The 25,555-nt window shown below is 33.7% G+C and overlaps 1 protein-coding gene across 7 annotated transcripts in view; it reads left to right on the forward strand.

Annotated features, from left to right (window-relative positions):
- Positions 1-25,555, forward strand: part of FAM172A (family with sequence similarity 172 member A) — a 423,647-nt gene that overhangs the window by 181,400 nt on the left and 216,692 nt on the right. For all 7 annotated transcript variants that reach the window (XM_032335747.1, XM_032335751.1, XM_032335748.1 and 4 more), the window contains one exon: positions 7,112-7,330. In XM_032335747.1, coding sequence (XP_032191638.1) covers positions 7,112-7,330 — 219 coding nt within the window. The remainder of the gene's footprint in view (positions 1-7,111; positions 7,331-25,555) is intronic.

A 25,555-nucleotide genomic window follows, 5' to 3' on the forward strand; every position in this document is an offset into this window, starting at 1 on the left:
TTTTTAACACATTATTGACTCATTGAATACTTGGGGTCCTTCTTTATGTCCTCATGCTTGCAAGTGGACTCTAGAACCACAAGGAAAGCACTCATATATATTCTTGAGAAAACAACAAAAATATTTTAAACATGCTGTTTTAATTAGAAGAAAAAAAGAAAGAGAAAGGTGGCATATATGAAGATAAAATGATTAATGTACTGTAGTTTTTAAGCAGATTTTAAGAGTAATTTGAAACCGTAAGCCTATGTTTGCATGGTATATATATAATCAGGTCAAGTGATAATGTTTTGAAAGACTTTGAGCCTATCATCTATAGCTATGATATTTACACAGTTTTTTAAAGGATTTTAGTGGGAAGCTAAGAGACTATTGGACTTTCATTTTGCCCTCTAAAGCATAAAGGCACAATTTTCATGGAGGACATAAATTTCATAAGGTGAATTTGTCCATCCAACTCTGCTTGGGACCATGTAATAGGGAGGTGTGTCTCTAAGATTCCCTATACCCACTTAGGGGTTTTGATCTGTCATAGACAGGCAACAGTTGTAACTTGTTACTTCTTTTTACTGTAATGTGTAAACGTGTGGGTGTATGTTTGTTTTTTAAATGAGAATGAAAAGCAAAGAATATAAAAGATTTCATAATGCTGTAGTATTAAATCATATTTATGTCCTTGATAATGAGTGGTAAATGTTTTTAATGATGCTATTGTAAACTTATAGAGTGCCTTAATAAATAAAATATTGGTGATCAAAAGAAAAAATTGTGTTTAAGCATCACAGTGTTCTAAAACCTAGGAAAAGTTAGAAACAGAACAGGCGATAATATAGATAAGTGCAAAGTGAATGTTTTAAAATAAATAGCACTTGGATGACCTGAGATGTCAGAACTAGAGACAAGGGTGTGTGTTTGTCAATATATCCTTCATGTTTTACAGACTCCTAAGGGAACAAGGGAAGATACAATTTCACCTTTTCTGTGCCAAAACATTTTAATTATATCTTCTTCCAACTACAGCGGTTCAGTAACCAAGGAGCTGACATTGATGCATGTGTTGATAAAGCTGCAAACATTCAAAATGAGATTAACAAAGATTTTGAGCAAAGGGTGACAGCTAATTTTGCACAGTGTTCTGCATCTGATTCAGGCCAGCATAATAATAGAATATTTTATAACTGTTTTGTTATTCAAAAGGACTTTTATGATGCATTTATATTTGTGGATATCTTTGTATCATACTTAAAAATTATCTATCCTGTGGCTAAAACTATTTGCACATCTATGTTGTAATGCAGAGACAGTATCATAAAGGAAAAAAAAACCCTCTTACTGTAACTTGTGGGTTTTGTTTTTGTCGTTGTTGTTGTCTTTTTTTGTAATCATACTTTATCCTTGGAACTCTTTGCCGTAACCTTAATTTGTCTTGAGCACACTAGCTGGAGAAAGTATAGAGATGGTAAATGTATATTTTCTCATGTTGCTTAGTATGCACTAATAAAATGACCAAGAAAAGTTATATTCAACTTATTTAATCAATAAAACTGTAGTTTCTTTATGTTCTTGAACTCCTTTGAGCACATTTCAGTGTATTTCTTTTCTCTTCTATTCTCTACTTGAAGGCAGCTGACAGTCTTCTTTCACTTTTCTTTTTGTTTGTGAAATTTTCTTTTTTTTTTTTTTTATCCACTCACTTCTCCATCTGCTTTCACTTTTGTTTGCTTGGGCCGTCTCTCATCCCAACTTGATAATGAGGAATGCAGTGTGACCCTGACCTCTATCAGCCCATGCATGACCTTCTGACTCTACCATATAACCTTTGACCTTCTCTTTGACAGCTTGATTAATTACCCTGTGTTATGATTTATGAGTAAGTGCTATGTAAAAATAATAGACAACAGGTGGTCCTCTGAAAACTTTTTGTGGCATGTTTTCTTTTACTGACTAACTTGATGAGCTATTTGAAGTTGGAAACTTACTGGAATAATCTATGTTGGTCTATATCATGGTATTTTTGTACCATGGAGCACGACATTAGAATATAGGGAGCTACAAGTTAAAGCATGATTGTGACAAACATTTTACAAAATATTAGCAGGGTGCTGTTACCTAAGTGCACGTTGGGAGGAAGCAGAAAATGGAGTCAAGTGACATTTTAGGCGTTTCAGTCCCAGGTCACGTCTTGAGAAAATTGCTGAAATAATGGAGGGGGCATTTTTCAAGTAGAGCTGCAGCTCCAACAGCTATGTTTACTTTAACGCTTCACTAGTGACTTCTGATTGGTTGTCATGACCTCATCTCACTGTTGCACCTAGGCTGTTGCAACAGTGACATAGACATACCCTTGTTGTGAAAAAGATGAGAATAAACACAGCATACATCTTTCAGAAAAGATGAATGGACAGTGGTTTGTCCATTTTAGCCATGGGTAGATGTAGCTTATAGGCAAATTGCTTTGGGCTTCATTTCCCTTGAGGATGAGCACCTTTCTTCTTTCAAACCAAACAGATAGAATGCTGAACTTGGAAAATATGATTGATAAGTCTGTGTTAAATGATCTTTTACAGAGCTTTGCCTGAAGACCAAAACAGACAGTTCCATAGGTCAGAGGATTCTACTCTGGCCCCTGACCTCTTTGGTCACACATGGCTTATAGTATTGGCAGGTTAATATGCAGAGCTGAACACTTTCACCTGATTTTTTATTTAGCCAACCACAAGAGATTTGAAAAGATGTAGAATTTTCTCCTATTTTCTATTTTCCTTATAACTGGTATTTAATAGGCAAATTAACTTGGATAAATCTTTAATTTTAGTAAGATTTCATTGGGATCAAAATACATTCTGGCTTTGGTCAGACATTGAAACATTTTATCTATTTGTAGAATCTTCTTGACAAGTACATTTCTGTACTGATTTAATTTCTTAAGCAAGGTTTCCTCTTTGGTTCTTTGTGTTTGGCATCACCTATCTGTTTTAGACCTCTGACCTAAGCCATCATTTGTTGATTGAATGATAAATGAACTATTATTTATTAGTAAGTGCATCTACAGACTTCAAAGTAAAGGAGGCCTGCAGTCCTGTGCATTCTCTTTAAATCACAGCGAGCCGTTGTGCTGAATAAACTGCTATGTCTAGCAATAAAATTTTGAGGGTTTCTGATTAAGATTCCATGCTTTAGACCTTATAAACCCAGTTCCGAAAATGAAACTACAGTTACAGCTACAAAGGATAGAAAATGGAATGAGATAAGTGAAAGAGATTAGCCTCTTGATCACTTTCTTGATCTTCTGCTAGACTGTGCACTCAAACATAAGAGTTAATTAACAACTTTATATATACTTTGTCTCTTGAAATGTTGGATATTGGAATTGACTTGGGTAAATCATTAATCAGGATGCCAGAAGTTTTATTTATTTAGTTGTAGAATGTTAGGTAATCAGTTTGATCATTTTGTCTTCCTAAAGATAACAGAAGTTTCTGTGTATGTTTAAAATGAACTGCCTTTTCATCTTAGGAGAAATTTAGCATGAATGATTAAATATAAAAAGAATACTTCCATATAAAATGTTTAAGGTTATAACATTAGTTATGGAGGCCTCATTAGAGTGGCAATGCATGGTTCTTTTATGATATTATATCTGATGCCTGGTTTTATAAAGTTTTGTAAAACTTTATGGGTACACTTGTTAAAGGTCAAACTAGGATCTCTTTCTATTTCTTTGTGTATCGATTGAGTTATTGCGAATAGAGAGAATTAATTTTTAAAATGGCATTTATTCTGTTTTATTAAGATGGTTTCTTCAATGGCTTCATATGGTTAAATTTAGCTATTGGTATGTTATCTGCCTTGTTTTACTTTGACTATTTACTTTGATACCTTGGTTTCCATGTATTAATGTTGACATGGCAAAAGTCTTTTTAGCTTTATTATATAAAGGAATTTTTGGACAATATTTGTATGTGACAGAGAAAAGGAGGAAAAGATGAAGTTTTTCTAATATCTGTAGTTAGAGCATATATAAGTGGGATAGTTGACTTTATTTTGTTTCTCCAGTTTTCTCTTCTTCATTATAAAGTAGTTATTAATGGTCTCCATGAATATCGCTTTAATTAATTTATCAGGAAAATTTTAATTGAAAAATGTAAGTTTTTCACAGAATGGTAATTGAATTTGTAACAAAGACATTTATTAAAATAAGCTCTCATTTCTGCAGGAAATGTTCCTGAATATTTCTTAATTGTTATTCCATTAATTAAATTGGCAGTATGAAATATCTAAGTGATAAAATATTTTCTAAATAATTCAGGTATTTAAAGAGCAGCATTCATTGTTGAAATCTAAATGCTAAAAATTCTTTAATTGATTTATGGAGTGGTAATTTTAAAATAGAATCATTTTTCATTAGTTGATGCCTTGGTGAAAAATTGATATTGTGTCTTTATAAAATTGGACAAATGAGTCATGTAATTTTCAGTTACATAATCAATAACTTAGACAAATACTACTTCTTTGATGATTTATGTTTGTCTGCTTTTTATACTTATTTAGATAGGACACATCAAATTTCAGACTCCATTTAAAATCAAGTAGGTGCAGTAATTTTTCAGTCAATGATTTCCAAAAATTGAAGTAAAAACTTCTGCTTAAGTAAATGTGGTATTATGAGAAATACTGTATCTAGTGATTAAGTTAAAAATTAGGCCAAAAGTTTTATAATTCTAGTGGCTATAAACTTTGTCTAAAGTGTTTACCTTTATTTGGAATTCCTTTATGGTACAAAGGTGATGCTCACATTCTATCAATTTATTAAAGTTCCACTTTCTTACATTGAGTTTGATGTTTTTCATAATATCATTTAAATGTAGTATATCACTATATTAATCTCTAAGAATTCTAAGATCCTGTTTTGGGTTTGCTACTTCTAACTCATGTGTGAGTATGAGAGACTGTGTGTGTGTGTGTGTGTGTGTGTGTGTGTTTAAAGTTCAATTCACTCAGAGAAGGCAGGGAAGAAACATGACAGGAGACCACTTACTCATGGTACAGAATCTAGTAAGGAGGCAATTTTCTTTTTGGCCTACGGTGACCTTTTTTGACTATGTTCCTTACACCAGAGACAGTGTATGAATGCCTCTATTTCACCCTGTTTAGCAGAGTGCAACAGTGTTCTTTAACTTAACTTTTAGTGGGAGGAGAAGTTATAGCTGAAATTTGAGAAGGGCGTGAAAAGTTCTAAGAGGCACAAGGAAGAGGGGTAGGAACTTCCTTCAAATGTGATTTTAATAACTAGTCAAGTGTGTCCAACTGTAGAAAATCACCAAGTGACAATCTGTCTACCTGACAGTGATCACAATGAATTACAAGACTTTTGAATAGCTATACAGATTAGAATAAAGCAGGACCAAATAAAATATCTTTTGTTGGTAAAACTTTGACTTACTAGCTAAGATACTTAAAAAGAGAAACCGCCCCCAAAAAAACCGTTTATCTTATGCTTTGATGTAGAACGTTTAAGTTTTTAAATTTGTAAAATGTTTTATAACTTCTCATAAAATAGGTATTTGTTTAAAAGTTTTACTTGAACATGTATTAAAGAATATATGGTATTTTGTTAATCAGTTTGGCATTATATAGTTTTCATGTGTGCAAGACAACTATATCTTAATTAACAGTACTATCACTAAAATCACAACTTTAATTAACTTCACAATCTGCAAACCATATCATAGTTTTAGACAATAATATCAACTGGGGGGCAAAACTTGAAAAACCCCATGAAGTTTTTATGTAGATCGTGAAATCGACCATTAAAAAAACCAACTACATGCAGCAGTGTGGCATACTTAAAAATAAGATAATTGAGTCAATGCTAATATTACTCTATTATTGCTGCAATCACTTTTTAAAAAATCATCTTATTATGGTCGATTTGGCAAAAAACAAATTTTATACTTGAATTAGTTCTACAGTTATGCTTTTGGAAAAAGTATTGAGTTTTCTTTTTCAGTAAGAATGATATTTTTCCATAGCTCTTATGTGTTTTTATTGTAATTTAGTACACTTTTAAAATATGACCTTATAGGATTTTACAAGGCAAAATTGGGACACCCACAGTACAGAAGTGAATAGAAAATACAAGATATTAATAGCTTCACAAATTTATGTTGCACATGCTTGTCAATGGAAATTGTTTATTCTTCTCTAATTTCTAGCGGTTTGATTATTCCATCAGCTATAACTTAATATAAATACCAAAAGTTTTCCCAATTCTAACCATAGAAATGTTTGCCTTGCTAGAATTGTCAGACAGGAAAATATATTTTTAAAACTTTAGAGAAGGTATAATAGCTCAATAAGCTGTATTTCAGACTTTGGGACTTGTTTCCTAGTACTGGCCCCCAGTATAGAGAAATTTTTATAGTGGTTAAAAATGAAAGAAATTTTAGGATTAAATAATTGCTCCCATGCCTTACAGTCGGACATTATTTTGTTTTATGATTTGTGTGGCCTCCTGAAAGAAGAGAGGTGGAAAAAATACCAACTGCACAGGTTGATTATTATGTTTCTGCTATTATAGATATGTAAATCTGTAGAATGTTAGGTCACATTTATTCCTTAATTGCTTATTCTTTCTGGAATTCAAACAAATAAAAAATGCTCATTAAAGTGCAATTGTAAAGGAAAGAGAATCCAACAAAATAGGGTGTGGAATTTTAACTTCAGCTTCAAAGAGGCTGTTTTTTCAAAATAGGTATTCAAATATTGATGTGGTTTGAAAGTGTACTTGTTATTTGTTAATTTATTTCAATTATTTGGGGGCTTCTGAGAGATCTAAAGTACTTTATAAAAAAAATATAATCTCGGCAATCTTTGTGTTACAATTTTGTCTTCTTATTCTTACAAATAATCTATTTAACACAAACAGTGCAGGCAAACAATTTTAAATAACTTTTTGTTGGAAAAAGTAGAACTATAGTCTTTTATAAAGAAATACTTTAGTGACTATACAACTATATTAAATTACTTACTATGAAATTTTGCAGATTTTTTTATGAATTGAGATGGTTTCTAAGATTAAATTATACTGCCTTCTTTGCTTTCAAAACAGGAGGGATATGGAGTAATAGTACTGAATCCCAATGAAAACTATATTGAAGTAGAAAAGCCAAAGATCCAGGTACAGTCATCTTCTGATAGTTCAGATGAACCAGCAGAAAAACGGGAAAGAAAAGATAAAGTCTCTAAAGAAACAAAGAAGCGACGTGATTTCTATGAAAAGTATCGTAACCCCCAAAGGGAAAAAGAGATGATGCAGCTGTATATCAGAGTAAGTAATAAGATTATTACTCTCCTTCACTATTTCTTTTACTTTATTTGTATTGTATGTCATAGTTTTTATTTTATTTTTTTAAAAGAAACTTAATTCTTTAATTTTCAGCCATTCATATCCCATGGTTGTTACTTGGGTGAAATTTTTTTTATTCAGAATTACAAAATACATCCTTATTTCAGTGTGATATTTTACTTAAGTTTCAAAAGCAATTATGAATGCTCCATACAAAACATTGGTCTTCATCTTGGGTGGTGATAGTTTTCATGCATTCTTTTCCTATGAGCAACCATCCATCCACAGTGTTTCAGCTTAACTTCCGAAGGCAGATGGAGGGAGGAAGAGTAATTAATATCTTAATAAATATTTAAACTAGAATAGTTTAGGGATAGTGTAATGAGGGAACTCTCTCCTTTGCTCTTTTCTTACCCAGTGAACCTTTGCACTTTGTAATGCTAGCAGCATGGGATCGTTACAGCAGTGCTGCCCAAGGAGTTCTAATTCGTAGGGGGCACAAACAATTTTATTTGAACTTTGACACATTCTGCTTGATATACATACTGTGTATTGTATATATGAGACATATTTATGCAATTTTCAAAGCCCTTATTACGGGTCCTATAAATAGAATTTAATAGTAAAGCACGTCAAAAATGCTACTAGGTAAGTAAAATAGTAAATTGATATGTTCTTTAAAAGTGAGCAATTCAGAACATTTAAGCATAGACAAATTAACACTTTATAAATTATATTGTAGGATAATAGTAAAGTTTCAAATTAATCACTTTGAACTATTTGTACACTTCCTTTAAAAAAGTTTACTAATAAAATATTTCATACCATCTTTGAGGGGAATACGTAACTTACTGAGTTATTTTCTTCATTCTCATTCATTGCATAATCCCTATACTTTTGGGAATTACACTTCAAACTTTCAAGACTATAGGTCGGTTTGTTGAGTAAGTTAGGGTAGTTAAACAGTACGAAAGCAGCATGTAAATCCTCAACCCAAAAAAAAATCCTCATCTCAGTATCCAGACTGAGAATACCCAAAGCTCATCATACAGTAACTCAAGCTAAAGTTAGTCAGATTGCAGTATTTAAATTTCTGAAAAGCATCTCGCTATGTAATATATTTTTTGAAAAACAAAAACAGTGATTACATTGGAATCAATAAGTAGCTTGCTTGTTCTAATGTAGGTATGTTACCGTGTTTCTTTCGTATGGCTGCATAGGTGTCATGGTGTTACCTTCTTTATCGGTTGTCCTAAGCTTTCTAATTATATGATCCAGTCTGTCAACTACCATTCTTAGGACAGTTAAAAAAAATTCTGATATCCAGATTTCGAAAATGAATTGTAAAAGCTTTTGAAATATACACATCATTAAGAAAACTCATGTCCTCATGTAAAATGTCAACAAAAAGTTATTCTATGTATTGTTCTTCTTAAAGTTTGTTTTATTTGCCTATGATATACAGAATATGGATCTATTTCTGACATCTGTCTTGTAGGTTTTATATCTCCTTTTCTATTTTCTCTTGTCACCACTGCGTGGGTATTTTGCTTTTGTTCCTTGTATGTGTGCATTTTCTTTTTTCTGTTTCATTTATCGGTTTCATTTATCTGAATGAATGAATCAAATGAAACAAAATCTGTTTCATTTATCTCTGCCTCTGTTTTTCTTCTTATATCAAGGGAGAAAAATCTTTTTATTTTGCTTCATTTTTATGATCTCTCTTTCCCTTTGTCTTTTTTCTTTCATTCTGCTATCTCTTTTACACTGCTGCCGTTTCTGCTTCTTTCCTTACATGTCTTTTTGCTTCTTTCTTCTTCGTCCCATTTCACTCATCAGTCTCAGTTCCCATTGAAAGCACTTAAAGCAAAAACAGACACTTTTAGAAAATACAACTATATGCCTGATAGTCTTAGTTATGAATGTCATTTTTCCTTAATAAATATCCTTTCTCTTAAATCTTCTAGAATTGTGCAAAATAGCAGAGTTAAGCTGGTACTCTTCAGACATAGTTCTAGATAGTAAGGTGTGATCCTGTGGTGGAGAAAGAGAAGAATGATTCATTTTGTGTAAGATGCCTTAATTCTTAGGTAGTTTTGATCCACTCAAGAAGTGACTTCTTGCACTCTCCTTTCCAAAACATGTCTCCAAAAAGTGTTTGTAATTTTCAGACACAGAGCATGATATGTGATGGGGATAAATTAGCATAAATTTCTATACTTCTTAACTATTTACATTTTGAAGTTGATCATCTAGTCTTTGGAACAGTCCCATGAGGTAAGTAGATCAAATAGCTTTATCCTTATTTTATAGGTAAGGAAACTGATGCACAGGTGGCTCATTTTTGTCTAAGAGAGCAGATAACTAGTAAATGGTGGAACTAAGTGTTGAAACCAGGACTTCTAGTTGTAGATTCTTTCTCCATTTGCTTTTTACCATGTTGTTCTACAGTTGGGAACAAAATATATACATGAAATATGAAAATTAAAACAATTATTATAAAAGCATGACATAAGTGACATGTGATTAATAGATTTTTATCAGTTATTAGATATTAAATAATAGTTATTTAATAAATATCTATGAACAATTAATATATAATACATATTTATAACAAGTAATACGTGCACACAAATGTATTACATTATGTATATATACATATACACACTCTCTCTTAATAGGATCACTAATATTGATCCAATTTTATATGAGAAGACTGTGAGTCAAAACTTAGTAATTTCCCCAAAATAACGTAACTCTTAATATAAGCTTCATGAGGACAGGGACTTAGTCTGTTTTGCTCACTATTATATCCCCAGAGCTCAGAACAGAGTCTTCATAATAAATTTTTATTTGGTAAGTAAGGTGTTGGAGCCAAGATTAAAATCCCATACTACTACTTTTTTTTAATATGTTCTGCATCATTAAAGTATGCTACTTGATTGTGAGGAATCTCATTGAAACAATCCAAAACAAACAAAAATTACAGTGTTGGTCCCCTACCTACTCCAGTGACTGAGAAAACATTATGAAAATTAATGATACGAAGTCAGTTTCTCAAGATTTATTTAATACCTTGATCTATACCTTTGCATCTGAATCTATAAGAGTGAGATATCCTGGTTTGTTTGGTTTTTTTAAACTCTGTCATCAAGGTAGTATGTTTATTGGTGAAAACGGAAATGTTTCGTGCTGACTACTGCTATTTCTGTTGTGCACCCTTGCTCATAGAGTAGAGCCAGGCTGCTATACATGTTCTTTGCTGTACACCTTTGTGCTGTGTAATTTTGCTTCCTGTTCTTTCCCTCCATCCAAATTCTGCCCATGTTGTAGGGCCCAACTGAAATCTCACCTTTTCGTATCATTGTAATCACTTACCATGACTCATGGAAGTCACTGCGACTGGTTAACTTATGTGAAATTTATCATTTGCTGTCTGAGATATCTCTTGTGTTTTTGTTTCGTAATATTATTAACATTTATCTTTCATGTATTTCCACTCCCCATAATATTGTAGATCTTTGAGCATGCTGTATTGGTCATTCCTTAAGAATAAACAGAAATGATTTAATATTTACAGTAGTGCAGAGCATACTATGAGGAATCAGAAACTGATAATAAACCCACTCATCAGAATCCAATACCCTGCAGGGAGACCAAAGCAAAAAGACTAGGCCTTAGTCTAGAGATACCTGGATAGAATTGCTTAAATATCTCTTCCATAGGAGACTTAATTGTGGGCTGTGGTGATAGGAAGAAAAGAGATTAGACCCAGAAGGTTGAAGGAAAAAAAAAATGCTGCAAGTGGAAGGGGGAAGGAAGAATCCAAATTTGGAGGAGACATTTACAGAGTAAGAATCTTGGCAAAGTCTGGCATTACACATTGAAGATACTCAAATATTTATGGCTTGATTGCTTGTTGACATCCATCAAAAATCTTACTCCTTAACATGAGAGATATTTGGTGTCTAGTTTTCTGACGGATTTTTTCAGCATTTATGTGAATTTTTGCAATTGTTCAGAAACAGCCAACTGATAAACTGAAGCTTTCTTTCAAAAAATATGTTTTTGATGTTTTTGGGTTATGTTCAAAATATTGGTGAAGGCTAATAAATATCCCATCCTCTCTGTACCTGTTCTCTTCTGTACTAAGGCCACTGGAGTCATTTCTATCTAGTGCTTTAGCAACCAAATTTAATTTTTTTAATATTATAGTCAGTGAATGTTTACTCTCTGGAACCATTTTATTTTCCCGATATATTTAAATATTTGCGTTTTCTTTTCTTCTGGAATCTGTTAAAAAGCCAAACTCTCCTTTCAAATTTTGTAAATATCTATTACAGACCGGCAGAAGTAAACTAGAATCCAGGCCTAAAACTTTAAGATTAACAAAGTGTAGGGTTTTTTATGTACTAAATGAGTACAAATAAATATGACTAACTATTCGATTATGTAGTACATTTCTGATGCATTAGAAGCAGAGCTTGAGAGATCAAAGTACTTACTGTTTCATGTGGCAACTTTCCTTAAGTATGAAATAATGTACTTTCTGGCATATATTATGGCTTATTAAGGGGATTGATTTGGTCTAGGCAATAAACATCATGTCAGACATGCCTGGCAGGAAAACCTGCTTAATATGTTTTGTAATAAGATGGAATTTTTTGTTCTCAAAAACATCTGCCAACTGAATTCAAGAGTGAAGACAGAAAATGTCATCAATTTAGTGGTAATCCTATAAATTTAGTTTCTTTCTGAGCAACACATAGCAAGACACACAAAATTCCCAGTGTTAATCACCACTGGTTATAGTACTTTGTAAAATGATGAAACAAAAACATTTTATTTTTATATAATGTGTTAATTAATTCATAATGAATTTTAATATTTCAACTGATAAAATTTTAACAAGCATCTTGCCAACAGATCATTTTTTAAAGCATCTGTTTTTTAATGTGTTGGGTTGAGAACTGAGTCAAATGGCTAAATATGTACATATATTCTTTTAAAAAACATATTTCTACCCCATAATTATAGATACACTATTTTTTCCCCTTAGACCACCAGGGGCTGCTGCTGTTCACACTGGGTTTTACTTTCCTCTGAAACTGAGTACCCCCCCATCACACTGCATCTTTTCTTTCTTCCCTTTTATTCCTTAACCTTAAATCTTTTAATATATAATGGAAAGAAAAAACAACAAGCTTACTTAGTAATTTAATGATCAGTATAAGAATTTATATTTTAAACATTTTCTACATTCCAAAACATTTACACTTTACCAAATGAACTTAAAACCAGTAGTCATTGAAGATTTTATAATAATTATTTTTATTTTCTGTTTTTAATGTCTGAATATCATTCAGAATCATACCCATTGCAGAGGTGTAGTATGGAGATGAAATTAAACGTGCAGAATTTGAACAACTTGAGTTTGAATCCCAGCTCTTTCCATTTTATATACTGTGACCTCAAACAAGTTAACTTCCCTATGTCTCAGTTCTTTTGTCTGAAAAAATGAAATAATAATAATATATGCAAAGTGAACATGGTTTCTGACACACCATGTTGGGTCTTCAGGGCTAATAAATAACTCCCTGTCTTCTCTCAAATTCATAATCAACTAAGAAAGTATCCAATCCTTGAGGTCCCCAGCTTTTGTACCTTTCATTACCTTGTACCAAAAATAATAACGTCCATCTTACCTTTCTGAGTTTGGAACCCAGTGAATAATATGACAAAGGAATCAGACAAAAGGAGATCAAAACACCAGCTTTACTAATTGATATAGTTCAAATGGAAAGTGTGGCTTAGATCTGTGCTTAATTTAGATTACCTAATTCATTTCCCCAGAAACACATTTTCATCTCTCTTCCAAACATCCACTTGCCCTTTCACAAGGTAGAAAGCAAGTTGAAATGTGTCCTTTTTGCAAGTAGCTTTGAAAGACGCCCAGAAGGGCTGAGTAGAGCATTCTGTTTCTTCCCCCAAATGTACAAATCAAGTCAGTCACTCCCCCTGTGGGAGGGAAAGAGTGAGGGATGGTGAAACAAATTGGAAACGTCACTCCAGCTATATGGCTTTACCTGGAGCCAGAAGGGAAATGGGTCCCACCTGACAAAAGTTAGCCCCTAATAAAAAGATTATTAGTAGCTCTTGCATCTTCTAGCAACTCCATAGAGCAATATTAAAATATAATCATTAAACGTTCACTAAGGATACCTCAGTTTCTTCATTTTAAGGTTTTCATTTAAAAGGGAAACTGATCAAACCTGATTGCAGAGAAAGTAGCCACAAAATTGTTTAATTTTAAAGCATTTAAAGTGCCATGATTCTATTTTAAATAATCAGAAATCAGTCTTTGTATTTTCGTGTTTCTTACTTCCAAAGCCTAGTAAGCAGTAGATTTTTAATAAATATTTGATGAATGAATATTTTAATAAATGCTTGCTTACATGAACCTACAAAGCAGAAGAGACAGAACTTTCACTATATAAATCTGCTCTTTGATATTGACTAGCACAAGTTGAAAGAACTGTGATACTATGACTGATACATGCTAACACTCACAAAATTAGTACATTGTTCTTTAAACCCACTTAACAACCCGTATTAAGTATAGCAGGCATTCTTTGAATTCAGTAAAAACAAGCAAAACAGAAAAATTTGAAAGTGGCAAAATAATTAGATCTTTAGAATAGAAATTACAATAAAGACCAGAGCTCTGCACTTATTTGTTTCGGTTGACTATTGGCCAAATTTGGTGAGGAATTCTGCTATAAATATGGTGTAGTAGAAAGAAAAAGAAATTCAGAATCGAAGAGAGTTATGCTCCAATGATCTTAATTTTTTCACAAGCTATGAGGTTGGACAAGTCACCTCACTCTTTTAGTTTCTTCATCTGTAAAATAAGAATAATTGTAGTTACTAGGCTGTTTAAGGAGTAAATAAGGTAAATTAATGTATATGAAAAGAACCGGTAGGATACCTACTATTCGTTATATCTCATTTTTTTTCTGTTTTCTCCTTGCCCTCTTTCCTTTGGAAAGTATGGGTAGAATTATGGTCAAATGAGGTCTTTTCCAATTGGTTTATAATCACTGCTTCTCAAACCTTTGGTCTCCGGACCCTTTTACATACTTAAACATTATTAAGATCACTAAGGTGTTTCGTTTATATGGGTACACTAATTGATATTTACCACAAAAAGAATGAAATATGAGAAAATTTTTTAATATTTATTTTAGGGGCGCCTGGGTGGCTCAGTGAGTTAAGCCTCTGCCTTTTCGGCTCAGGTCATGGTCTCAGGGTCCTGAGATCGAGCCCCGTGTCTGGCTCTCTGCTCAGCAGGGAGCATGCTTCCTCCTCTCTGCCTGCCTCTCTGCCTACTTGTAATCTCTATCAAATAAATAAAATATTAAAAATAAATAAATACTTATTTATTTATTTTAGGGGCTCCTGGGTGGCTTCATCAGTTAAGCATCTGCCTTTGGCTCATGTCATGGTCCCAGGATTCTGAGATGGAGTCCTGATTGGGACTCCCTGCTCGTCCCTGCCCCCTAACTTTTCCCCCTGCCCCCTCCCCCTAACTTGTTCTGTCGCTCTCATTCAAATAAATAAATAAAATCTTTAAAAATAATAATAAATAAATACGTATTTTAAGATAGTAATAAGTCTGGGGTGCCTGGGTGACTCAGTTGGTTAAACGTCTGCCTTGGGCTCATGTCATGATTCTGGAGTCCTGGGCTTCCTGCTCAGCAGGGAGGCTGCTTCTCCCTCTTCCCTTACCCTCCTGCCCACCCTCCACTAATGCTTGCTTGCTCTCTTGAGCTCACTCTCTCAAATAAATAAATGTACTATATGTTGGCTAACTGAACATAAATAAATAAATAAATAAAATCTTTTAAAAAATAAAATAGCAATAAATCCCTTACATGATGACACAAATAACATATATTTATGAGAAATAACTATATTTCTCAAAACAAACAAAAACATATGGTGAGAAGTGTGGCATTTAAAAAGCATCTCTTTAATATCTGGCTTAATAGACAGCTGAATTCCACCTCTGTTTTTCTTCCTTCATCCTCTTCTGATATGTTTTTTGGTTGACATTTCTGAAGAAAATTTGGCCACATACAGATATTCAGTTATAAAAGGAAGCAGAATTTTAATAGCTGTTTCAGGTAATTGTACATGTTTTTCTTTTTTGGTATACCAACCCTCAACAAAGAATAGTTGCTTTTTTTTTTTTTTAAGATTTTATTTGTCAGAGAGAGAACACACACAGGGGGAGCAGCAAGCAGAGCAGGCAGAAGGAGAAGCGGGCTCCCCACTGAGCAATGAGTCTGATGTGGGGCCTGATCCCAAGACCCTGGTATCAGAACCTGAGCTGAAGGCAGATACTTAATGACTGAGCCACCCAGGCATCCCAAGAAATAGTTTCTTCTTAAAGATTACCTGCTGTGTGAATCTAAAACACATTACTAAGTATTTTGTACTATTTTCATGAAAATCCATTGGTCTTTGTTGTACTTTCAGTGGAATCTTTACTCTTGAATGATTTTATAATATCACTTATTGGTCATTTGGAAAATAATGTTGCATTGAGTTATGCAGATCTTCCACATGTTGACATATTTTATTATGCAGTATCAAAGAAATCCTATCTATTAATATTACTACCAATCTCATCTGCAAAGATTTTAAGAATTGAAAAATTAAACTTATCAGAGAGGATATAAGCTCCCCCAACTTTTAATTTTAGCAAGAAAGCACAAATTTTATCATTAGCAATAAACGCCATTGGCTGTTTTTCTTGAACTTTCAGGTTTATTTTATTTATTTTCAAGAAAATGTCTTCCAAATGCCCAATGTGAGTAATGATCATTTGTTTATCAATCTTGCAAGTAAAAAGGATAGTCTATTTAAAAAAACAGCTACTTGAGCTCACAACTCAGTTACACAACTACTTTCCCTCTATACAAGCATCTTAACATTATTTGTTTTGCAGGTGCTTTTTGGGCGCCTGGTGGCTCAATGGGTTAAGCCTCTGCCTTAGGCTCAGGTCATGATCCCAGGGACCTGGGATTGAGCCCCACATTGGGCTCTCTGCTCAGCAGGAAGCCTTCTTCCTCCTCTCTCTCTCTCTCTCTCTCTCTCTCTTTCCTTCTAGAGAAGGAAGGGGGAAGGAGCAGAGGGAAAGGGAGAGAGAGAATTTTATGCCAGCTCCATGCCAAATGTGGACCCTGGCAAGGGGCTCCACCTTACCACCCTGAGATCAGGATTTGAGCCCAAATCAAGAGTCATATGGTCAAGCTCAACTGACTGAGCCATCCAGGTGCTCCAGAATTTTTTGTTTTCTACTACTTGTCCCTAACAATAGAAAGCTCTGGAGAATCATATGCCCATTTGGGGTTTTAGCAACTACAGTTTTCATTTCGTCCCTCTTTTCCCTAAAATGGGTGGCCTCTTAATTCCCAGAAGGGCTCACATATTTAACCCTGCTATGCAGCTGAGGTCTAATAAACTACCATAGTCGACTAGCTCTGTGCTGGTGCTGTCCCTCTGTCTTATGTTTACCTTAACTTTGCAATGGACTGATTCTATTGTGGTTAAGAGCTGAGTGCCCATTTCTGGCACATGTGTGCAGGGTTTTTACATGCAGTATTCACTCAACAAGTGTTATAATTATTGTAATATCCTTAATTTACAATACAAGCTGCATCTGTCCATCACTTTCTTCCATTTCTGAAGCCTTGTTTTTTTTAATTCTCCAAATTGGGTTCCTCTTGTTTCTTGTCTGAAGGAACATTTGACAGTAACTGTCCAAAATACAGTTGGATTCACCATGCTTTTATCGGGCTTTAAATGTTCTTGCACTTTCACAACTTCACTCCCTTTTTTGGGAAAAAGGGGCAATTTAATACCCTCTGTCTCCCACCTGTGGCCCACCCTTGTGGTTGAGGCCCTTGTGGATACATTTGTCTAGTTAGAAATAGTTGTTTGTTTCTTTGTATAATCCTCACAACTGTCTCAGGTATCACCTTGACTTTACAGATAATGTAAAATGAGACTCAGATGTAAATAGACTTACTCATAGTTGTATACCTAATAAGAGCAACTAAACTAAGGTTAGAGCCCACATCTATCAGACTGCAAAGCCTATGTTTTTCCCAATAAACTACATTGTCAGTACTGAACGTTTTTTACAAGTGGCTTTCTAAGATTTCTTTGTGTTTATATATATATACACACATAAGTGAATGAATCAGTGGATCTCTCCTGAATTGGAAGGCAATTGCTGCGACACAAGACAAATAATACTCCCCACAATGCAGTAATTTATTCAAGGACTGTTGTTAGAGAGTTGCAATGAGTAGATATATTGAGTGTAGGCCCGCATCCTCTTCTCTGCAATAAGACACCCTCACACTTTATTTTTTCCTGTGTCCCAAACTGTCTGTCCTTCTGGGATGTGTAAGTTGCTTGACAGCAAAGGAGTTTGGAGTTACTGCAGATAGGGATGAGAAAAAAAAACCTTATCACTTTGTATAGTTGTCTCAAAAGTGCTTTGTTTAATACAGGTGAACCTTTTTTTTAAAATCCCTCCCCTGACTTCAGTTTGTCTTTAAGTAAGTGTGCCTGTTCTCAGCCATGAGCTTGTTGTTCCACCCCATTCCCCTTTGGTGTTTTCGCCAGCCCAGTGTTCACATATGCACATTATGGCTTTATCAATAGATGGGAGCACTTCTGTGTGCATCTCTCATGTGTAAGGTAGTAGGGCAATATAACATGTTTACTGAATGTCTTGAGTATTTACATTATAGACTCATCTCATTTCCATTTGAATTACATATGTGCTTTTGTAAACGTTATGAAATTGTATGTTTAGATTTACTTTCTTGGACCATGAAATTGCTGCTTAACACACTCTATGTATCATTTTTATCTTATGTTCCTGTAATATTAATTTCATTCTTAGCATTATTTTCATAATTTAGTACTAGGAGAAAACATTGATTTTTCTCCTTGAAAATAACAGATTATAAGCCACAGTTAGTGGCTCATTTAGGGACCCCATAAAACAAAGATAAAATTCTGAATATGAATCTAAGTGGTCATCTACCAAGACTTTCCCTAATTTCTGTTTGCCCTAAAAATGATTTATACTTGAATTTGCTTTCCCAAAAACTTTAATATAGCTCACCAAACACCAACCCAAGTTGGTTTCAAACACCAACCCAAGTTGGTGTTTGAAATGTCTCCCTGAGATTCCAGAAAATCTCTGCCTGGGAAGGTGTAAAGAGAAAAATCATGAGCCTATATTTCAGGATACTAAGAATTCCAAAATAATTTGACTTTTTTTAAATAGTCACTACTTTTTATTTAAAAGTCATTTAGACACTGTGGGCCAAAATTTTATGTTTCTACTGGAGCAATAATAACACCAATAATTTCCAGAGCTATATAATGGATTGGTTTTTTTTTATAAAGCTGAACCATCAGATATAAATTAGAATTAGGATTTTATACTGCTAAATTAAGTAAATCTATCAAAACTAAAATCTTTTTTAGTCATTGAGAAGAGGAATTCATTTTTTCAGGGCTGCTGTTCTAAATTTCTGGCAGTGAGGCATACAGTTTTTCATATTAAAAATGGAGAATTTATACAAATTCATTCAGCCCACCTTTGTTTACTATTTTATATAAACAGTACATTTAGGAGGAACATTACTTACAGGAGAAGGTTTCTACCAGAGTATGTTGCCAAAAGATAGTGTCTGAAGGGTGGTAGCCATTTTTCAGAGACATACCAAGTCCAATTAGTGTATTTTTAGATGTAGATGAGGAAACTGAGATTAAGAGAAATTTGCTCGGAACTACACTGTTATTAGTGACAAAACTGTTACTGGGATCTAGGTTTTCTATTTACCATTCTGGTTATTGAAATTTTTATATTAAAAGAAGATTTTTTCCCCCTCCATTTTTATTTGCAAGTGGTTTCTCTGGCCTTTGTCTCAGCAGCTGATGGGGTTGGGGAAGAACGGTGTGTGTGTGTGTGTGTGTGTGTGTAGATTATTAGCGGAGAAGGATAAGTGGTCCTTAAGTAATTGAGACTTAAACCTAAAAGTTAGTTGAAAACAGTATTCCTAACATAATCGATTTTAAGATCTAAGAGGAAGAATATAAATTTGAAAATCTTAGTGCATTATATATGAATTATGATGTTAACTATACTTCATTCACTCTTAATGTTCTTTGTTTCGATTTCACACAGGAGAGTGAAAAAATTCCCTCAGAATTCTTGTGCAGACTGCATATATAATAATGCCATCAAAGAAAGGCTATTATTTGTGCATATATAGCTCAGTCAATTGAAGATTGCTCAGATTATCATCTTTTTTCATTGATTTTAAAACCTTTTATCACATTTTAACATCTCTGAATTTGGGATGCATCTTAAAAATTAATGGCATATCATGGATTATTTGGTGACTTTTTTTCTCTTAATGGTACATAAAACAGTGCTACCTTTTAAAATTGATGGTTTTGTAGAAGGATGAAATATGGTATGAGACAGGCTGCCTCACTGCACAACTCTGAGAACATAATTCTTATCTGGCACCCCCTGGAGTTGTGCAGTGTATAGACTGTGACCTTTTAGGGTAGCCCAAATAGAGATTATGTGGAAGGTTTGTTCTTTTCCTTAACATTTTACCCTATATTTGGCCCCATAAATTGACAAAGAGCACCTGCCTATTTGGCAATTAATGACCCCTCAGTAAATGTTTATTTATTTACTTACACACCATTGTAATCAGTTGCTTCCTTTTGTTTGCCAAAGCCCATGGATAGCAGATTTGAATTTCTTCCATTACTAGATGTCACATTACTAGGAAGAAGTAGATCTCTGGATGGTAAACTTAGACGGTAAATCTAGGAAGTAATGACTAAATGACTGTATTAAATGGAGATGTTAGCCCCTCAGTGTCCTAATCATTTTCCTAATGCATTTTACTTTTAAAATTTATTGTAGCACTTTCAAGATAACCTAAAGTAACTATTCGTACGATGAAAGTAGAGTACCAGTTTTAAGTTGCATTCTGTTAGTCTACCTTCGCTGATTTTATACTATCTCCCGAGTGCTAGATATTAAAGATTAAAAATGGAGAAACAATAAACATGTAATTTCTACTCAAGATTAGCCAGGATTACAAAACAAGATGCCAAATGTATCTTGAAATTGAAGAAAATGTGTCCTTTTAAGGAGCACAGCTTTGATTGGACCTCTTCTCATTTCAATGCAATTGAGCACTATTTACAAAATGTTGTGCTTGCTATAGCTGTTTATGAGATATGCAGATGGAAAAGCCAGAATCTTTGTTCTCTGGGAGCTCAGGCACAGTCTTATGGGGAGGCCAAAATATTCTTAAGCAACTTGGATAGGCAGTTTCCAGTAAGGATTTTGAAGCAGTTCATATGTTGCATTCTAATCATATGAAAAAAGGAAAATGTATCTTTCACAATTATTAATATAGCATTAAAATAAAAGATACCTAGAGATTCAATAATAGACCACTGGATTTTAGAATTAAAGAACTACTTTATAGATTTTCTATATTGAATACAACTATTGCAATGAGAAACTCAATTTTTATGCAGATTGCTTATATAAAATCTGTTATATTATGTAAAATAATGTGATTTTTGTGTCATTGAGTATTAAAAACCACTTTAAAATTTTGCCACTTTAAAGAAATTAATTTGGTAGGTGTTTCTGGCACATTCTGGAAACTCAAATATTTCAATTTTCAGTGATGTAGTGGGATTTACTCTTGATGTCTAAAATCATTTTGCCCTAACTTATAGACCAAATGAAGCTAATTAAACATATAAGTAACATTTCAAAACTTTAAGAACCATCTAATGTCCCTTAACCAATTCTTTTCTTCTTCTGCTTTTATCTCCTCTACCAAATGATCTATGATATATTCACTTTATATCTGTGATATACTCATTTACTGGTTAAGAGAAATAATATGTCAATAATAATGCACCTAATATTTTAATGAAGTTTTATAGATCATAAACACTTTAATTTGTACTTTATTCTTTAGGGAATATAATATGAAGTTGATGATAGTAGTTTTCTTTATGAACCATGTGTGCAAAAAAAAAAAAAACATGTGTACATTTTCTTAATTGCTAATGATATTATCGATGTTTGTTAGTTTCTTCTTATGTGGGTTTAAATAGTTGTTTTTGGCAAAAGATCCAGCCAAGTAACTGTCTTCAAAATGGATTAAAATGATGAATAAATTAATCTTTATGGGATTCTTTATAGCTTCTTGGTTTTTTGCAAGTTACTCTTAACTATTGGCATATCTTACATAAGGTAGTTTAAGCAAGAATTTCTGAGGAGGTTCCATTCTGATTTCAAAGTAATTTGGGGGGTGCCTGGGTGGCTCGGTCATTAGGTATCTGCCTTCGGCTAGGGTCATAATCCCAGGGTCCTGGGATTAAGCCCTGCATAGGGCTCCCTGCTCAGCAGGAAGCCTGCTGCTTCCTCTCCCACTCTCCCTGCTTGTATCTCTATCTATCAAATAAATGCTGTATCTCTCTCTATCAAATAAATAAAATCTTCAAAAAAAAAAAAAAGTAATTCTGCTCTTGCGTCTACCTGTGCCTTCCTTCTTTACACCTCCCCTCTTGTGATCCTGGGTTTTGTTTTTACTAAGAAAGTTTAGTGTTAGTTAATCCATTTGTGGAAATATTGTAAGCTTCATTTGGATAAAGATTCTAAGGTAATCATCTTTTTCTATCTTGTGGCACCTAGCAGGTTACCTTGAATATACATAATAGTCAAAACTTACTGGATGGGTAAATGGACTAAATGACTTTACTTTGAAATTTGACTTTACTCAGACAATGGCCATAGGAGAACTGCCCCTTTTTTACCTCTCCATATCATTTCCTGCCCTTCTTTCCTTCACTTATTCTATTCTATCCCCACCAGTCTCTTGCTATTCTTAGAACATGTCAGGCATACCTGTCTTTCAGTCTTTGCATTGACTGTTCCTTCTGTCTGTGGTGTTCTGCTCCAAAATATAAGCAGTGCTAACTTGCTGGAATTCTTCAAGCATTTTTTCCATTATTATCTTAATAGAAGTATACCCTCACTACACTAATTCAAATTATAGCCCACCCATTTCCCATTCCCTTTACCTAGCTCAACTTTTTTTTCTTTAACACTCATCCCCTTCTAACCTATCATATAATTTACCTATCCATTTAATATTGTATATTGCCTCTCTCTCCTGTTAGATTGTAAATTCCCAGAGGGCTGGTATCTTTGTTTTGTCATTGATATGCAAAGTAGACACTGAATAAATATTTGGTGAGGAATCTATAGGCTGAAAGGTATTATTTCATTTGGACTGTCATCTACTGGTGGGGATTGTCTTGTCCATGGTTCATTGTATATGGTACTGTTTTGAGAGCTTACTATGTGCCAGACACTATGCTAAGTTCTTTGTATATGTATCATATTTTACCCTTAGTTAGCCCACTTTTCACTACATTGGAAATTACTTTCTAACATTTTTGTATCTTGTATTTAATTAGATGTTCACTGTGTCTTACTTGTCTTTGTATCCACAGTGTGGGTACCCAAATATGTGTTAAATGAGGAAGTGAATGGTAAATTTTTTGACAACTGTGGCAAACTGACATTATAGGGAAACTCATAAAATGGTACCTCTTGGCCTTAGTGACCAGATTAGAGAAAATACTTCTTTCAAAATTATAAAAAACAAACACTGAAAATATTAAAAATTTTTAAAGATATATTTTAAAATGTATTTAAATAACAGGGAATGTGTCACATTTCCTTTAAGTGTTATTAAATCTTGTTAATAGTTTGAATAACAATAGCCACCATTGAGCTAAAAGTATGCAGCAGAATGGTTGACTGTAACCTGAGATATTTCAAAAATTTTGAAAGGCTAGTCATAAAAAGTGCTATATTTAGAGGTCTGAACATTTTCCTTTCTCTGTTAAGTAGCCTTCTGGCTTATTGCCCTGTATAGTTCAGGGCACACTCATGGAGCCAGAGTAATCCTATAAAAAAAGACACTGAAATGACCCCATCAAGTCCAATCAGTTGTGCCAGAGTTTATTCCCACCCTGCATTCTGAGGAATTTTTGTCTTTGCCAGGTTTCCTTTGATTTCACACCCAGATTTGCCCTACTCTACATAATGAGGATGATCTGCCTGGCTTTGATTCAGCAGCTGCCCAAGATACTGGTTTCTCCAGAGCTTTGGCCAGTGTGCCAAGGGACCACCTCAGTGATCAGAGGTGGGAGGAAGTGGCTATTCTGGACTCCTGTCTCCAGTCCTTATTTCTAGGGAGAAAAATCAGGCAGTTACATTAAATATCCTAAGTTGATATATTAATATAATTCTCAAAATTAGGCCAGAAAGATTACCTAGTTAGCTTGTAATTGTCATTTTTAGACATTTGGAATGAAATACTCTTTTCATAATAGTCAATTGAGTGCTTAAAATGGAACATTATGGAGAAGTATCTCATTGTTGGACATTTTACAAGATTCTATTCAGATTTAAAAGCATTCTTCACAGTCTTAACCTATATTTAATAATAATTAATCTTGACCTTCCATCTTTGTAAAACGTTTCTTCACCACCCCTCCCTTTTTTCCTTTGTATCGGTGCAAAAACAAACATGTACTCGAATACACAAGTATTCATAGCCTCCCTCTTGCCACTGTGTATATTGCATTCAGTGGAATTTTCAGTACTTTTCAAAATTAAGATCACTGAGATTATATATTTACTGCCCAAAGTAGACCTCTAATTATTTAACAGAAAGGCTTACATTTTTCATCTCTGTATTCTCAGGGCTTGAATGAAAATCTGTTTAGCAAGGTTGTCTGTGCTGGAATTATCATTGATTTACAATGGAGTCTCTGGTTCCTTTAGTGTATAAGGGAATAAATTCAAATTACGGCGAGTTACGAAGATTGTCCAGGTGAAGCTAGTTAAGACTTTGAGGGAAACTTATCATTGACGCTAGTGATATTATACTATTATTTTTTGAGTCATCAAACTGAATCATTGCATTGAAACCTGGTATTACTTATGTTATTCACAGGAAATGTGCAGATAGTAACTCCAACACTTGAAGCATTTGAATGGATTTCCATTTATAAATATGCTCTGGCATAAATACCATTGAATATATTTCATTATATGATAAATTTTTAGATTTGGAGAAGTGATAAGTTATACTTAATTTTAAGATTAAGAATATTGGCAAAGACATGGTCAGTTAGCCTGTCTATTCAAATTTTCTAATACACATTAGTTCCAAGTTCTCTGTTACTGCTAAATAGAATATACATGATTAAAAGAGTATGCCACGTTATAAATTCAGTGATTTGAGTTCTATCTGTATTTTTGTTGCCTTGTGTAGAGTGGATTAAATAGACTTAAACATGACTAGATTTGATTGGGAATATGGGTATAGAGTCAAAAAAGGCAGAGATCAAGTACATGACTAAAGATAGTATTAGTCCTAAACAGTGGTCTCTGAGCATTGGTGTAATTTACATTCCGTTGCCAAAACCAATCTCCATCAGACTCAACCAACTATCCTTAATAAGTTTGTGGTCCATTTGTTAGCTCTCTAAATAAGTTTTTTTTTAATACTTCAACCCATAGTTTTTTAATACTCCATCAAATATTTATTAAACTGCACTGTACCAGGCACAAATAATGAAGATCAAGAAGACATGACCCTTCCCATAGAAATTAAATAAGAGGAATGCTCTGGATTCCAATTAGTAGGGGCACAGGTGGGACTTAAGCCAGTTAGGGCTTGAAATTAGAAGCTCCTGGGAAAGTTTCCTAGAGGGGGGGCGATGATACCTAAATATGTCTTAAGTTATCAGATCTAAAAGAGAACAGTGAAAGTTGAAGAAAGGAAGTAGAGGAATAAGAGTGTTTTCTTTCATATGCTTTAGAATTTTATCTTTCACATGTAAGTTCATAATACTATTTGAAATCGATTTATTAGTTTGTAGTGATGTATGAATCCAGTGTCAATTTGTTAGTGTGGGTGATTATCCTGACCCTCTTTCTTCAAGAAACCATCCTTTTGTCAATGATACTTAAGTGTTCTA

The sequence above is a fragment of the Mustela erminea genome, chromosome 3 (assembly GCF_009829155.1).
Source record: "Mustela erminea isolate mMusErm1 chromosome 3, mMusErm1.Pri, whole genome shotgun sequence".
NCBI lineage: Eukaryota > Metazoa > Chordata > Mammalia > Carnivora > Mustelidae > Mustela > Mustela erminea.